Source organism: Pelophylax lessonae, assembly GCF_965119305.1.
Source record: "Pelophylax lessonae genome assembly, chromosome: 9".
NCBI lineage: Eukaryota > Metazoa > Chordata > Amphibia > Anura > Ranidae > Pelophylax > Pelophylax lessonae.
Window position 1 is genome coordinate 9,378,976 of NC_138776.1, and position 18,467 is coordinate 9,397,442.

At 46.2% G+C, this 18,467-nt stretch overlaps 1 protein-coding gene across 2 annotated transcripts in view; it reads left to right on the forward strand.

Annotated features, from left to right (window-relative positions):
• Window positions 1-18,467, forward strand: part of LOC309564529 (NACHT, LRR and PYD domains-containing protein 12-like) — a 579,648-nt gene that overhangs the window by 403,647 nt on the left and 157,534 nt on the right. The window contains exons 7-9 of one of the 2 annotated variants that reach the window (XM_082269162.1): window positions 6,782-6,946; window positions 10,843-11,007; window positions 16,150-16,314. In XM_082269162.1, the coding sequence (XP_082125288.1) occupies window positions 6,782-6,946; window positions 10,843-11,007; window positions 16,150-16,314 (495 nt within the window). The remainder of the gene's footprint in view (window positions 1-6,781; window positions 6,947-10,842; window positions 11,008-16,149; window positions 16,315-18,467) is intronic. The other variant, XM_082269163.1, reaches the window with a different exon arrangement.

Here is an 18,467-nt window from a genome sequence, read left to right on the forward strand (position 1 = left end):
CCAATTCGTGGCGTTACCCTTTGGTCTCGCTTCGGCTCCACGGGTGTTCACCAAGGTGTTTGCGCCGGTTCTGGCTTTGTTGAGAGCCCAGGGCATCTCGGGCCTGGGGTATCTGGTCGACATTCTGGTTCGGTCTGCGACCAGTCAGGGTCTGGTAAACGACCTGTCAGTCGCGATGCAGACTCTACTGGAGTTTGGTTGGACGATAAACTTTCCAAAATCGGCGCTGTGCCCGTCGGTTCGTCTTCCCTGCCTGGGAATGATCCTGGACTCTGTTCAGGCGAGGGTCTTCCTGCCGGACGACAAGCTCAGGACACTTCAGGAAGAAGTCGGGTCCCTCAGGGACGTTCAGTGCTCGTCCCTCTGGACGTGCATGAGGTGTCTGGGATTGATGGTCTCGGCTTTCGGGGCGATTCCCTTCGTCCAGTTTCACACGCGGGATCTCCAAGCGGGGATTCTGACCAGGTGGGACGGGCGACCGCAATCTCTGGATCTCCAGAATTCATTGAGCCATCGCGCCGGAAGGGATCTTCTGTGGTGGCTACAGTCCCCGGCGGTGTCGGGATGCAAGTCTTTTCGCCCATTCTCGTGGTCGGTGATCACCACAGATGCCAGCCTGTCGGGCTGGGGTGGTGTTCTGGGCTTCCTGTCCGCCCAGGGTACTTGGTCGGAGGGGGAATCCTCTCTTCCGATCAACATTCTGGAATTGCGAGCGATAAATCTCTGCCTTAGACGTTGGACGGACAGGCTGCAGGGCCGTCCGGTTCGGGTGCAGACGGACAATGCCACAGCGGTGGCCTACATCAACCACCAAGGGGGCACCAGGAGTGCCCGAGCGGCTCGGGAGGTGGCCGACATTCTGTCTTGGGCCGAGACACACGTCCCGGCGATAACGGCGGTTCATATTCCGGGGGTGGAGAACTGGCAGGCGGATTATCTGAGTCGCCAGACCCTGGACCAGGGGGAATGGTCCCTCCACCCAGATGTCTTCCAGATGTTGTGCGCGCAGTGGGGTTCACCGGATGTGGACCTGTTCGCGTCTTGTCTGTACAACTAGGTGGAAAGGTTCGTGGCAAGGACGCGCGATCCTCGGGCAGACGCGGCAGACGCGTTAGTGGCTCGGTGGCATCAGTATCGACTGATGTATGCATTTCCACCGATTCAGCTGCTGTCCAGGTTCCTTCGCAGGTTGGTCTCAGAACCGTGCACGGTGATTCTGGTGGCGCCAGACTGGCCTCGCCGGTCTTGGTACGCAGATCTCGTGAATCTGGCGGTCGACGCTCCGTGGCGTCTGCCTTTTCGAGTAGATCTTCTGTCGCATGGACCGATATTACATCCTGCTTTACAGTCACTGGCTTTGACGGCCTGGCTGTTGAAACCCAGATCCTGGAGGATAGGGGTCTCTCCCCTGAGGTCATTCACACTTTGATCAAGGCTAGAAAGTCCTCTTCGGGGAAGGTTTACTACCGTACTTGGAAGGCCTATTTTGCCTGGTGTGAGTCCAGGGGGTATTCTCCTCGCTCATACCCGGTGTCTAGAGTGTTGGCTTTTCTTCAAACGGGCGTGGACCAGCGCTTGGCGTTGGCCACGATTATGGGTCAGTTTTCTGCACTGGCCGTTCTTTTTCCACGCCCTGTGGCATCTAATTCCTTGGTTAGCACCTTTGTTCAAGGAGTGCGACACCTGGTCCCTCCGAGGGGGGAGCCTTTGCCTTCATGGGACTTGAACCTTGTTCTGTCCGTGTTGCGACATGCTCCTTTTGAAAAGATCAGGGAGATCTCGTTGTCTCTGTTGTCCAAGGAGGTCGCCTTTTTGGTGGCGATCGCTTCGACGCGCAGAGTGTCGGAGCCGGCAGCTTTAACCTGCAGATCTCCGTATTTGGTGATTCACTTGGATAGGGTGGTCTTGCGACCTAACCCGTTTTTTCTTCCAAAAAGGATTTCGGTATTTCACCTGGATGAGGACATTATCTTGCCTTCGCTTTGCGCGAAGCCTAAACACCCAAAGGAGGTGGCTTTACACTCCTTAGTTGTTGTTCGGGCGATCAGGGTTTACCTGTCATCGACTAAATCCTTTCGCAAGACGGATTCTCTATTTGTCCTTCCTGAGGGACCTCGGAAGGGCATGGCGGCGTCGGCTTCTACCATCGCCATATGGATCAGACAGGCCATTGAGCAGGCATATGCTTTGGAGGGGAAAGTTCCCCCCATGCCTGTGAAGGCGCACTCTACCAGATCTCTGAGTACGTCTTGGGCCTGTCATCATCGGGCTTCTGTGGCCCGGGTGTGTAAGGCGGCGACTTGGTCGTCCGTTCACACCTTCTCAAAATTCTATGAAGTGGATGTTCAGGCATCGGCAGATGCTTCCTTTGGCCGCAAGGTTCTTAGTGCGGCAGTGCCTTAGGGTCCCTTATTTTTGGGCCCTTGGCTGTTTGGGATGTTTTTTATCCCTAGGTTATTTGCTTTTTCCTGGGTTGTTGCTCCTGTTGAGCAAGTTTTTCATGTTGCCCAGCTGGTTTCCTTCCTTTGGTAAGGTTCCTTTTTTTCTGCTGTGGGTACTGCGTTGCCTTAGGCGCGGCTGCGTTTCCCACCCCTCATGTCTACACTGCTTTGGGACGTCCCCACAGTGACGAATATGAAGAGGCGGCGACTGTCGGAGGACGTAAGAGAAAACGGAATTTTTGTAAAATCTTACCTGTAAAATTCCTTTCTCTGAGTCCTCCGACAATCGCCGCCCCCGCCCCTCTTTTGGGGTTTATTTGTATACTCTACTGCTATTCTACTGAAACTGAGTTGGTATGCAGGAAGTGAGGAGGTATTGACTGAGGGGACCACCCCCTGGGGGTGGGAAATGCTAAAAGCTTTGATATTAATATATTCTGTTGCCTAGCACTCCTACGGAGCAAAGGTCAATACCCCATAGTGACGAATATGAAGAGGCGGCGACTGTCGGAGGACTCAGAGAAAGGAATTTTACAGGTAAGATTTTACAAAAATTCCGTTATTAAGCTTCCTGAGGTAATCCTTTCCTAAGGCAAGCTGTAAGTTAAGGTAGACTGTACTGCTGAACAACTTCAGGGCCCTTCCTGGTGCCCCCTTTATCCCCTAACCTTTAGGGCTTAACTGCTTGGCACCCCCTTTACTGTAACACTCTGGGTTAGCTGACTTCTGGATCCCCCTGACATCTCTGGAGTGGTCCCCTCTCTTAGGCAGACCCCTGGGCAGATCCTTGAGTATTCACTATACTGTTTTTCCTGAAGTATTCTGCCCAGCAGCTCCACTGGTCAGCACACTGGATCCTCTGCAGCACAGCTCAACCCCTGGTCCGTAGACCTTCCTCACTTTAGCAGGAGAGACAGCCATCACCTCCTCCTGGGACTTTGCTCCCGCCAAAATACACCCTGTCACATGTCCCTCAGGATTTATTCCCAATCCCAGGATGCATTGCAGCAATGCCCACCCACTGGGACAGTCATAAACCCTGGTGTGCTATTGGCTAGGTTTCCTCCACTGTCCAACAAGATCCCTCATTTGATACAGTGGGGAGACTCCCCAGACCCAATAAGTCACACCTGGAAGCATGTGACAGGCTAACTAACAGATCAGGCTCTCCTGATAAGCAGAACAGAGCCACATATATATTTTACCTAACACCTACCTAGGAAGGTGCTACATGTAGACAATAACATAATGGAGAGAAGATGGGACTTTAAATGAGAGACATGAAAGGCTGGTAGGGAATTGATGAACAGCATTTGATACATACAGATATATATATATATATATATATATATATATATATATATATATATATAGCAAATGAAAAATAAATAATGAGTAAAATCATCAGGATGGTAAACAATTGATAAGTGATCCCCAAATGAAATTGCATGCAAGGGGTTGTCCTCGACCAAAAACCCCCTATAGGGGTGGTGCCACACCCCGGGAGAGCAAACAAAGCAAAGAAAAAGGGTTCCCCTAAGGGGTTGGGACTTTAAAGGCACTCAAAGTAGTAAGAGAAAAGTATAAATGTAGAATTTTTGAAAAAATAACATAATTTTATTAATGACAATTGAGAGTCTAAAAACAACGAATGTTGTACATATACATAAAAATATGAGCAGGCAGATGATACAATGCAAAACAGCTACAGAGACGTGCAATTAAATTCACAGTCAAATACCCAACGCGTTTCGAAGCTATTCGCTTCTTCTTCAGGGGTAATATAGAATATTGCACATAGATTTTTGCATAGTCTCTGACTGTGTAAAAATAGTTCTGCTTGTACAGATTAAAACCAATTAGGCAAACTCGGCACTTTCCCTGTGTGTCCACGGTACAGTATAGATGGTACGTAGGTCCCTAACAGGTCAGAGAGACCTGTAACTGAGGGGGTGACCACCCTCAGATTGCATAAAGCTCAAAGGGTCCCATCCACAAAAGTTGTGTGCGGCTGGAGTCCAAACAAGTAAAAGCTCAGGTGTAGGGATGGTATGGGGACAATGTTTCAGCTTTTAACAGGGATCCAGAGGAGCTGAGCCAGAGTATGACCGTGTCAGAAGCACGGTGGAGTGTATATGTACAACATTCGTTGTTTTTAGACTCTCAATTGTCATTAATAAAATTATGTTATTTTTTCAAAAATTCTACATTTATACTTTTCTCTTACTACTTTGAGTGCCTTTAAAGTCCCAACCCCTTAGGGGAACCCTTTTTCTTTGCTTCAAATGAAATTGCAAAACCAACAGGGCTGATTCCAAAAATGAATAAATCATATACATGACATCATAGGAGTACAGATTCCAGATATTATACTCTTTTTTGAGACATTTATATACAACATAAATATATATAATTTTTACAGACCTTTATATACGGTTGCCACATCTACAGCTCTATACTTCATACACTTGGACCCATACTCACGATGTGTGCGGCATGTCTCACCCTGTTCACCTGCCTGTGCGCCCTCAGCTCCCGTGGGAGACATCCGGGGCCATCTCCAGATTCCATGTTACACTTTCTGAGCTGCCGAGTAAGTTTGGAAGTTTCTTTGGGGCTACATGTCTCCCCCCCCTCTCTATTTTGATTTTCCCCTTATTTTTGCAATTATCCTCATTGTGCCTACATTCCTTACTCATTCCACAGATTTTCACATACATCTAGTCCTGATGAAGTGGTGATTTTAGACCACGAAACGCGTTGAGGCTATGATGTTCGTTACAAACCAAATTATTCTAATATCTGGAATCTGTACTCCTATGATGTCATGTATATGATTTATTCATTTTTGGAATCAGCCCTGTTGGTTTTGCAATTTCATTTGGGGATCACTTATCAATTGTTTACCATCCTGATGATTTTACTCATTATTTATTTTTCATTTGCTATGTGTATATATATATATATATATATATATATATATATATATATATCTGTATGTATCAATAAGTGCTGTTCATCAATTCCCTGCCAGGCTTTCATGTCTCTCCCAACTTCTCTCCATTATGTCATTGAACAGGGATGGAGATGCATGGAAAGTCCCACCGTGCGTTTCTTTTAAAGTCCCAAATCCCCCCCCCCCTATTTCTTCGTATACATGTAGACAATAGATTGTGTTTTATAAAGTGATCTACTATAAATGATCTCCAATAAAGAGAAATGAGTTCCTTGTATGTATTTGTTGCACCCTCCTAGGTAGGTGCTAGTGAGGACATGGCTCGGTTTGGCGGGGGGTGAGTGTAGCACTCTCCTAGGTAGGCGCTAGTGAGAGAGTATAGTCTGAGCTCTGTCTGCCTATCAGAGGAGCTGCAGGTAAATCTATATTGTTCTCTGCCTACCAGAGAGCAGGATCTGTTAGTGAGGTCTGCTCATTGTGCTCAGCATGCGATTCATTCAGTCTAGAGAGTGTTTCACACTGGTCCAATAGGGAGGCATGTTGGACAGTGGGAGGAAACCTGACGAATGGATGCATGGGCTTTTAATACAGTCCTGGAGATTGGCAGAGGGCAGGTTGCCTCAGTGCATTCTGGGATACTGTATAAAAGCCAGGAGCACATGTGCTGCGGGGTCTTTGGTTGAAGAGGGAAGTCCCAGAGGGAGGGGGCGGCTTCATCCTCCTCTGTAGAGGTGCCATGCAGTCGCAGGAGGTCATCCTGAGGGCCAGAAGAGTGGTGGAGAGGAGCTGAACCCAGAGGTCCAGGAGAGCTGACTGAGAGGGGAGACCCTGGGACTGCAGTATTGTGAGTACAGGGACTTGTGTCAAGGGGCCTGACCTGAGGGGGGCCACCCCTGCTAGTAGGACAGTCAATGGACGGGTGTCAGCCGAAGAAGAGAGAGAGGATACTAGGGAGAGTGTCCTGAAGATAACTAGTTGTTCACCAAGTTATTTTAAGGATAAGAGGCTTAATTCCTATTCATCCGGAGTGGCAGGATTAATTAACAGCCTGGCTGTTCCAAATCTATAGTAAAGCAGAGAAGATCGGAGTCCTCATCACTGGGAATAGTTAAAGTTGGAGTATCCCACTATTTCCTTCTCCTATCCCCATTCTACAATAAACAACCAAACCAACCAAATACCCCTGGACTGATTATTGGAGTGAGCCGAGGAGAAGGAAGGAATTGTCCTGGATTATGGCCGTGTGCTGGGAACCCGGGGGAGGGGAATCCAGAGTGAATAGCAAGCAGTCCTTGCGGGGGCAGTGCTACATAGAGAATAGTTCCATTCATTCCTGGGGGAGAAATTCATTTTCTTCTGGTAACATTCTTCTCTTCTTCTACAGATTGATGGATAATGACCTGACAGACAGTTCCTGCCCCCACCTGGCATCTGGAATAAGAAATAACCAGACACTGAGGACACTGAACCTGTCTGGGAACAATCTGGAGGGTCCTCATTTCAGGGATGTGATGGAAGCTCTGACAACAAGCCGGATAGAGGAATTACAGTGAGTATAACAGGACTGACTGAGACAATAATATTCTGGGACAGTTTTATATCTAAACCACATAAATAATATAGAAATATGAGAATGTCATCAAAATCCATCTTTAGGCTCCATAAATCTCCAATCCTGGACTGTTCTGTCCAAACTCCATAAATCAAATAATAATAATGGAGAAATATTTCATCTCCTGTTTGTCTCTATATATCACCAATATCAGACACTTCTCTAAAGCTGGATAGAAAACAGAAATAATGAAATATCTGCACTAAAAAACTTTGTGGAAAATGTAATGAATGAAAATCATCGGCCAGCAGGAAGTCTGATATAGAAGTAGAAATAGTAGAATAGAATTCTATGCATAGAGCCCTACACTTAGTGACAAAATGTGTGATGAAACCAATGAGAAATCTGCACCCTACAATGTGTCCCAATACCAACACTTGCTGAAAATGTAAAACATTTAATGTAGATGTGATAACTCCACCAATAGGGATCAAATCTAACAATGAAATCCACTACAAAAATCCACATTCATACATGTGAGCGAGGACAGATCTCCTCCAACCTATTCACAGCTACTTCAATCTACACTCACCGGACACTTTATTAGGTACACCTGTTCAGTTTCTTGGTAAAACAAATTGCTGATCAGCCAATCACATGGCAGCAACTCAATGCATTTAGGCATCTAGACGTGGTGAAGACGACTTACTGAAGTTCAAACCGAGCATCAGAATTGGGAAGAAAGGGGATTTAGGAGACTTTGAATGTGGCATGGTTGTTGGTGGCAGACGGGCTGGTCTGAGGATTTCTGGGATTTTCACACACAATCATCTCTCGGGATTACAGAGTATGGTGGGGAAAAGAGAAAATATCCAGTGAGCGGCAGTTGTGTTGAGGTCAGAGGAGAATGGGCAGACTGGTTCCAGGTGATAGAAAGGCAACAATAACTCAAATAACCACTCGTTACATCCAAGGTATGCAGAACACCATCTCTGACTGCACAACGCATCGAACCTTGAAGCAGATGGGCTACATCAGCAGAAGCCCACACTGGGGGCCACTCCTGTCAGCTAAGAACAGGAAACCGAGGCTACAATTGGCACAGATCACCAACATTGGACAATAGAAGATTGGAAAAACGTTGCCTGGTCTGATGAGTCTGGATTTCAACTGCGACATTCAGATGGAGGTCAGAATTTGGTGCATGGATCCATCCTGCCTTGTATCACCGGTTCAGGCTGGTGGTGGTGATGTAATGGTGTGGGGGAGGGGGGTAATGGTTCAGGCTGGTGTGGCCGCAATCACATCACATAGAAAAGAAAAAGCCTCCATAGTACATAATCCTTAAATCTATATTGAATGACAGATTGTAGACTTCCATCATATACAGGAGTATACACAGAACTCAGAGTACGCACCGCTCCGGACTGCAGCCGTTCATGATGGAGTGAAGGAAGTGATGTCATCGCACACGGCTGCAGTCCGGAGCGGTGCGTGCTCTGAGTTCTGTGTATACTCCTGTATATGATGGAAGTCTACAATCTGTCATTCAATATAGATTTAAGGATTATGTACTATGGAGGCTTTTTCTTTTCTAGGTGATGTGATTGCGGCCATTGTCTGGATACCTCGGGTGATATTGGAGATCCTCCCTGGAGGGGTGACATTCCGGGGCACAGTCTGTTCTCATTGGAAGCCGGCTTGAGCAGAGTGGCGCTGCTGGAAGGATATAAACATGCATGTCTGGGCCTTGCTTGTGGGAACAAACCTTTTGGTAAGTGACCTGTTTGCTCACTGGTGAGGTGGAGGATGATTGAAGTTGCTGCAAAGAGGTGGCAGCTGATCAGCGTTGATATAAACCATCTGGATGAATCTTTGGGAATTATTATTTCTGTTACTGCACAAGTCACTGTATGGTGATTGGAGATGGAAGTAGTGGTGAATGGGTTGTAGGAAATCCACTTTTTCACGTTTATGAACTTTCTCTTGATGTTTCCATTTTTTAGAGATAACTTTGTTGCTCTTCATGTTTATCTATATTTGTACATTATATGTTATATAGATTGAAGTAGCTGTGAATAGGTTGCAGGAGATCTGCCCTTGCTCACATGTATGAAATGTTTGTAGTGAATGTAATTGTTATATTTGATGAGTATTGGTGGAGTTCGCACTTCTAGTATAATATGGAAGACTGCAGCACTAGTATATAACATTCACACTATATAAATGTGATAATATAACAATAAAAGTGAGACTCCCCAACACAAAACTCCCTATAAGTGTATATATAACAATGGTATGGAGAATATTTCACTGATCACTAATGAAGAGAATTTATAATCAGCAGATATAAAATTAGTGCAGCAATATTAGTATGAATAAAAAAAAAAGTCCAAATAAAGAACGGTAATAATAAAATCTTCTCCACACCATAAAATCAAATCCTCCACCACGATGTTCAAAGGAAATCCCAAAGTACAATGGTGTCACTTTTAGTCAATGAAGTTTCCACAACATGAGTGAGACTTCTGTGACCATCAAAGCCCCCACAACTGAATGGAAGACTTAGCAGAAGGTTGGAGGTGAAAGCCTAGAGGTCAGTGTGAGTGTGTATGGTACAATCCCCATACAGGAATAATGAATGGATCACACCACCTCATCCACTTCTCATCTCACATTTACTAATTGGGATCCACAAAAAGAGAAATCTCCAATAGTGTAGATGATCGATCGTGTTTTATAAAGTGATCTCATATAAGTGATTCCAATAAAGAGAAATGAGTTCCTTGTATGTATTTGTTGCACCCTCCTAGGTAGGTGCTAGTGAGGACATGGCTCGGTTTGGCGGGGGGTGAGTGTAGCACTCTCCTAGGTAGGCGCTAGTGAGAGAGTATAGTCTGAGCTCTGTCTGCCTATCAGAGGAGCTGCAGGTAAATCTATATTGTTCTCTGCCTACCAGAGAGCAGGATCTGTTAGTGAGGTCTGCTCATTGTGCTCAGCATGCGATTCATTCAGTCTAGAGAGTGTTTCTCACTGGTCCAATAGGGAGGCATGTTGGACAGTGGGAGGAAACCTGACGAATGGATGAATGGGCTTTGATACAGTCCTGGTGATTGGCAGAGGGCAGGTTGCCTCAGTGCATTCTGGGATACTGTATAAAAGCCAGGAGCACATGTGCTGTGGGGTCTTTGACTAGAGAGGGGAGTCCCAGGGGAAGGGGAGGCTTCCTCCTCTTCTGTAGAGGTGCCATGCAGTCGCAGGAGGTCATCCTGAGGGCCAGAGGAGTGGTTGAGAGAAGCTGAACCCAGAGGTCCAGGAGAGCTGACTGAGAGGGGAGACCCTGGGACTGCAGTATTGTGAGTACATGGACTCGTGTCAAGGGGCCTGACCTGAGGGGGGCCACCCCTGCTAGTGGGACAGTCAGTGGACGGGTGTCAGCCGAAGAAGAGAGAGGATACTAGGGAGAGTGTCCTGAAGATAACTAGTTGTTCACCAAGTCATTTTAAGGATAAGAGGCTTAATTCCTATTCATCCGGAGTGGCAGGATGAATCACCAGCCTGGCTGTTCCAAATCTATAGTAAAGCAGAGAAGATCGGAGTCCTCATCACTGGGAATAGTTAAAGTCGGAGTATCCCACTATTTCCTTCTCCTATCCCCATTCTACAATAAACAACCAAACCAACCAAATACCCCTGGACTGATTATTGGAGTGAGCCGAGGAGAAGGAAGGAATTGTCCTGGATTATGGCCGTGTGCTGGGAACCGGGGGAGGGGAATCCAGAGTGAATAGCAAGCAGTCCTTGCGGGGGCAGTGCTACATAGAGAATAGTTCCATTCATTCCTGGGGGAGAAATTCATTTTCTTCTGGTAACATTCTTCTCTTCTTCTACAGATTGATCTCTACTCACCTGACAGACAGTTCCTGCCCCCACCTGGCATCTGGAATAAGAAATAACCAGACACTGAGGACACTGAACCTGTATGGGAACATTCTGGGGGGTCCTCATTTCAGGGATGTGATGGAAGCTCTGACAACAAGCCGGATAGAGGAATTACAGTGAGTATAACAGGACTGACTGAGACAATAATATTCTGGGACAGTTTTATATCTAAACCACATAAATAATATAGAAATATGAGAATGTCATCAAAATCCATCTTTAGGCTCCATAAATCTCCAATCCTGGACTGTTCTGTCCAAACTCCATAAATCAAATAATAATAATGGAGAAATATTTCCTCTCCTGTTTGTCTCTATATATCACCAATATCAGACACTTCTCTAAAGCTGGATAGAAAACAGAAATAATGAAATATCTGCACTAAAAAACTTTGTGGAAAATGTAATGAATGAAAATCATCGGCCAGCAGGAAGTCTGATATAGAAGTAGAAATAGTAGAATAGAATTCTATGCATAGAGCCCTACACTTAGTGACAAAATGTGTGATGAAACCAATGAGAAATCTGCACCCTACAATGTGTCCCAATACCAACACTTGCTGAAAATGTAAAACTTTTAATGTAGATGTGATAACTCCACCAATAGGGATCAAATCTAACAATGAAATCCACTACAAAAATCCACTTTCATACATGTGAGCGAGGACAGATCTCCTCCGACCTATTCACAGCTACTTCAATCTACACTCACCGGACACTTTATTAGGTACACCTGTTCAATTGCTTGGTGATACAAATTGCTGATCAGCCAAGCACATGGAAGCAATTCAATGTGTTTAGGCATCTAGACGTGGTGAAGACGACTTACTGAAGTTCAAACCGAGCATCAGAATTGGGAAGAAAGGGGATTTAGGAGACTTTGAATGTGCCATGGTTGTTGGTGGCAGACGGGCAGCTCTGAGTATTTCTGGGATTTTCACACACAACCATCTCTCGGGATTACAGAGAATGGTGGGGAAAAAGAGAAAATATCCAGTGAGCGGCAGTTGTGTTGAGGTCAGAGGAGAATGGGCAGACTGGTTACAGGTGATAGAAAGGCAACAATAATGCCTCGTACACACGTGCAGATCGTCAGCCGAACGATCGGCCGTCTTTTGTCCCCGGGCTGTCCTGTCGGTTGAAAAGTGCAAAAGACTGCACAAGAATTTTGTCCGCCGACTACAGCCGACGGCAGAAGTGATGTCATGTGATGGTTAACTTTCCCTGTGTTTTTTCTTTTCTGAGCATGCCCAGTCTTGCAAATGTGCTGTCTGTCGGCCGAATTCTGTATTGACTGGCGAACAATCAGCCGCTCTGGTGTCGGCATACAAAAATTTTAATGCTTGCACGACAGATTCTTTTCGGCCGACAATCTGCACGTGTGTACGAGGCATAACTCAACTAATCACTTGTTACATCCAAGGTATGCAGAACACCATCTCTGACTGCATAACACATCCAACCTTGAAGCAGATGGGCTACAGCAGCAGAAGACCACACTGGGGGCCACTCCTGTCAGCTAAGAACAGGAAACTGAGGCTACAATTGGCACAGGATCACCAACATTGGACAATAGAAGATTGGAAAAACGTTGCCTGGTCTGATGAGTCTGGATTTCAGCTGCGACATTCAGATGGAGGGTCAGAATTTGGTGCATGGATCCATCCTGCCTCGTATCACCGGTTCAGGCTGGTGTGGCCGCAATCACATCACATAGAAAAGAAAAAGCCTCCATAGTACATAATCCTTAAATATATATTGAATGACAGATTGTAGACTTCCATCATATACAGGAGTATACACAGAACTCAGAGCACGCACCGCTCCGGACTGCAGCCGTTCATGATGGAGTGAAGGAAGTGATGTCATCGCACACGGCTGCAGTCCGGAGCGGTGCGTGCTCTGAGTTCTGTGTATACTCCTGTATATGATGGAAGTCTACAATCTGTCATTCAATATAGATTTAAGGATTATGTACTATGGAGGCTTTTTCTTTTCTAGGTGATGTGATTGCGGCCATTGTCTGGATACCTCGGGTGATATTGGAGATCCTACCTGGAGGGGTGACATTCCGGGGCACAGTCTGTTCTCATTGGAAGCCGGCTTGAGCGGAGTGGCGCTGCTGGAAGGATATAAACATGCATGTCTGGGCCTTGCTTGTGGGGACAAACCTTTTGGTAAGTGACCTGTTTGCTCACTGGTGAGGTGGAGGATGATTGAAGTTGCTGCAAAGAGGAGGCAGCTGATCAGCGTTGATATAAACCATCTGGATGAATATTTGGGAATTATTATTTCTGTTACTGCACAAGTCACTGTATGGTGATTGGAGATTGAAGTAGTGGTGAATGGGTTGTAGGAAATTTGCTTTTCACATTTATGAACTTTCTCTTGATGTTTCCATTTTTTAGAGATAACTTTGTTGCTCTTCATGTTTATCTATATTTGTACATTATATGTTATATAGATTGAAGTAGCTGTGAATAGGTTGCAGGAGATCTGCCCTTGCTCACATGTATGAAATGTTTGTAGTGAATGTAATTGTTATATTTGATGAGTATTGGTGGAGTTCGCACTTCTAGTATAATATGGAAGACTGCAGCACTAGTATATAACATTCACACTATATAAATGTGATAATATAACAATAAAACTCCCTATAAGTGTATATATAACAATGGTATGGAGAATATTTCACTGATAACTAATGAAGAGAATTTATAATCAGCAGATATAAAATTAGTGCAGCAATATTAGTATGAATTTTCAAAAAAAGTCCAAATAAAGAACGGTAATAATAAAATCTTCTCCACACCATAAGATCAAATCCTCCACCACGATGTTCAAAGGAAATCCCAAACTACAATGGTGTCACTTTTAGTCAAACTTTCCACAACATGAGTGAGACTTCTGTGACCATCAAAGTGAATCCCCACAACTGAATGGAAGACTTAGCAGAAGGTTGGAGGTGAAAGCCTAGAGGTCAGTGTGAGTGTGTATGGTACAATCCCCATACAGGAATAATGAATGGATCACACCACCTCATCCACTTCTCATCTCACATTTACTAATTGGGATCCACAAAAAGAGAAATCTCCAATAGTGATGTAGCGCCACTCCCATGGGAGGGGCTGTGTGGGGGCTCCCCTGGGTTACCATTAGCAACAGAAGAACAATCTGGAATGTTTCCAAGTGTTTTTACATCAGACAAGGATCAGTCCAGTTTCTTTGGTTTTTAGGTTTTATTAGGAACCTGGATAGGAGAAGGGATGAGTGGGACACTCCAACTGACTAGAACCATACACAATCGGCAGGGACGACTTGAAAAATGCTGGTTAACGCTGAGTAACGCTGAGTAACGCTGAGTAACGCTGAGTAACGCTGTGTTGTGCTAGTCATGGCTAGGCCGCTGCTTCACTTTGCCCTTGGCTGTGGAAAGAGTTATGAAGCTTCCTGAGGTAATCCTTTCCTAAGGCAAGCTGTAAGTTAAGGTAGACTGTACTGCTGAACAACTTCAGGGCCCTTCCTGGCGCCCCCTTTATCCCCTAATCTTCAGGGCTTAACTGCTTGGCACCCCCTTTACTGTAACACTCTGGGTTAGCTGACTTCTGGATCCCCCTGACATCTCTGGAGTGGTCCCCTCTCTTAGGCAGACCCCTGGGCAGATCTTGAGTACTCACTATACTCTTTTTCCTGACGTCTCCTGCCCAGCAGCTCCACTGGTCAGCACACTGGATCCTCTGCAGCACAGCTCAACTCCTGGTCCCTAGACCTTCCTCCTCCTTGGACTCTGCTCCCGCCAAAAGACACCCTGTCACATGTCCCCTCAGGATTTATTCCCAATCCCAGGATGCATTGCAGCAATGCCCACCCACTGGGACAGTCATAAACCCTGGTGTGCTATTGGCTAGGTTTCCTCCACTGTCCAACCATATCCCTCATTGGATACAGTGGGGAGACTCCCCAGACCCAATAAGTCACACCTGGAAGCATGTGACAGGCTAACTAACAGATCAGACTCTCCTGATAAGCAGAACAGAGCCACATATATATTTTACCTAGCACCTACCTAGGAGGGTGCTACATGTAGATGATTGATCGTGTTTTATAAAGTGATCTACTATAAATTATCTCCAATAAAGAGAAATGAGTTCCTTGTATGTATTTGTTGCACCCTCCTAGGTAGGTGCTAGTGAGGACATGGCTCGGTTTGGTGGGGGGTGAGTGTAACACCCTCTTAGGTAGGTAGTGAGAGAGTATAGTTTGAGCTCTGTCTGCCTATCAGAGAGCTGCAGGTAAATCTATATTGTTCTCTGCCTACCAGAGAGCAGGATCTGTTAGTGAGGTCTGCTCATTGTGCTCAGCATGCGATTCATTCAGTCTAGAGAGTGTTTCACACTGGTCCAATAGGGAGGCATGTTGGACAGCGGGAGGAAACCTGACGAATGGATGCATAGGCTTTGATACAGTCCTGGTGATTGGTAGAGGGCAGGTTGCCTCAGTGCATTATGGGATACTGTATAAAAGCCAGGAGAACATGTGCTGCGGGGTCTTTGGTTGAAGAGGGAAGTCCCGGAGGGAGGGGGCGGCTTCCTCCTCCTCTGTAGAGGTGCCATGCAGTCGCAGGAGGTCATCCTGAGGGCCAGAAGAGTGGTGGAGAGGAGCTGAACCCAGAGGTCCAGGAGAGCTAACTGAGAGGGGGAGACCCTGGGAATGCAGTATTGTGAGTACAGGGACTCGTGTCAAGGAGCCTGACCTGAGGGGGGCCACCCCTGCTAGTAGAACAGTCAATGGACGGGTGTCAGCCGAAGAAGAGAGAGAATACTAGGGAGAGTGTCCTGAAGATAACTAATTGTTCACCAAGTCATCTTAAGGATAAGAGGCTTAATTCCTATTCATCCGGAGTGGCAGAATGAATCCACAGCCTGGCTGTTCCAAATCTATAATAAAGCAGAGAAGATCGGAGTCCTCATCACTGGGAATAGTTAAAGTCGGAGTATCCCACTATTTCCTTCTCCTATCCCCATTCTACAATAAACAACCAAACCAACCAAATACCCCTGGACTGATTATTGGAGTGAGCCGAGGAGAAGGAAGGAATTGTCCTGGATTATGGCCGTGTGCTGGGAACCGGGGGAGGGGAATCCACAGAGTGAATAGCAAGCAGTCCTTGCGGGGGCAGTGCTACATAGAGAATAGTTCCATTCATTCCTGGGGGAGAAATTCATTTTCTTCTGGTAACATTCTTCTCTTCTTCTACAGATTGTTCTCTAATCACCTGACAGACAGTTCCTGCCCCCACCTGGCATCTGGAATAAGAAATAACCAGACACTGAGGACACTGAACCTGTCTGAGAACAATCTGGAGGGTCCTCATTTCAGGGATGTGATGGAAGCTCTGACAACAAGCCGGATAGAGGAATTACAGTGAGTATAACAGGACTGACTGAGACAATAATATTCTGGGACAGTTTTATATCTAAACCACATAAATAATATAGAAATATGAGAATGTCAGCAAAATCCATCTTTAGGCTCCATAAATCTCCAATCCTGGACTGTTCTGTCCAAACTCCATAAATCAAATAATAATAATGGAGAAATATTTCATCTCCTGTTTGTCTCTATATATCACCAATATCAGACACTTCTCTAAAGCTGGATAGAAAACAGAAATAATGAAATATCTGCACTAAAAAACTTTGTGGAAAATGTAATGAATGAAAATCATCGGCCAGCAGGAAGTCTGATATAGAAGTAGAAATAGTAGAATAGAATTCTATGCATAGAGCCCAACACTTAGTGACAAAATGTGTGATGAAACTAATGAGAAATCTGCACCCTACAATGTGTCCCAATACCAACACTTGCTGAAAATGTAAAACATTTAATGTAGATGTGATAACTCCACCAATAGGGATCAAATCTAACAATGAAATCCACTACAAAAATCCACATTCATACATGTGAGCGAGGACAGATCTCCTCCAACCTATTCACAGCTACTTCAATCTACACTCACCGGACACTTTATTAGGTACACCTGTTCAGTTTCTTGGTAAAACAAATTGCTGATCAGCCAATCACATGGCAGCAACTCAATGCATTTAGGCATCTAGATGTGGTGAAGACGACTTACTGAAGTTCAAACCGAGCATCAGAATTGGAAAGAAAGGGGATTTAGGAGACTTTGAACATGGCATGGTTGTTGGTGGCAGACGGGCTGGTCTGAGTATTTCTGGGATTTTCACACACAATCATCTCTCGGGATTACAGAGTATGATGGGGAAATAGAAAGTATCCAGTGAGCAGCAGTTGTGTTGAGGTCAGAGGAGAATGGGCAGACTGGTTGCAGAGGATAGAAAGGCAACAGTAACTCAAATAACCACTCGTTACAACCAAAGTATGCAGAATACCATCTCTGACTGCACAACACATCGACCCTTGAAGCAGATGGGCTACAGCAGCAGAAGACCACACCGGGGGCCACTCCTGTCAGCTAAGAACAGGAAACTGTGGCTACAATTGGCACAGGATCACCAACATTGGACAATAGAAGAATGGAATAACATTGCCTGGTCTGATGAGTCTGGATTTTAGTTGCGACATTCAGATGGGAGGTCAGAATTTGGTGCATGGATCCATCCTGCCTTGTATCACCGGTTCAGGCTGGTGTGGCCGCAATCACATCACATAGAAAAGAAAAGCCTCTATAGTACATAATCCTTACATATATATTGAATGACAGATTGTAGACTTCCATCATATACAGGAGTATACACAGAACTCAGAGCACGCACCGCTCCGGACTGCAGCCGTGTGCGATGACATCACTTCCTTCACTCCATCATGAACGGCTGCAGTCCGGAGCGGTGTGTGCTCTGAGTTCTGTGTATACTTTCTATGTGATGTGATTGCGGCCATTGTCTGGATACCTCGGGTGATATTGGAGATCCTACCTGGAGGGGTGACATTCCGGGGCACAGTCTGTTCTCATTGGAAGCAGGCTTGAGCGGAGTGGCGCTGCTGGAAGGATATAAACATGCATGTCTGGGGGGGGCGTGGCGACCGCCGAGTAAGATGGCCGCTTGATCCGGGAGCTCCAGCCAGCGCTCAGCCTATTCTACATCTACGGCCCGACACAGGCGCTCTACGATCCTGGTAACTGCAGATCCTTGCGGGGGAATAGCCCGTGCACATCACCAGCATGGCCCGGAGGAACAAAGGTGCCCCGCCAGTCCGCAAACTGTCCGAGTTTTTCGGACCGATCCCGCCCGGTCTCCGCCAACATGGCGGCGGAGACACTCCACCGTCCAGCCAGCCACTCCCTCTACCGCCCGAGTCGCGGACGGATGACGTCATAACGGCGCCGATAGAGGCGCGAACGCACAATACGCTCCCGATGCGGCCGGCAAGGTCTGCGGACTCCTCTCCCTCCACACCATCCGTACAGAGTCTGGCGAAGTCTCGCCCACGGAGGGGCTCACTGACGATGCAGGCATCTACATACATGGAGGTGAGCAATACATCCACCGCCCCGTATACACCTTGGGCCTACTCTCCACCGCCTGACCCGTTTT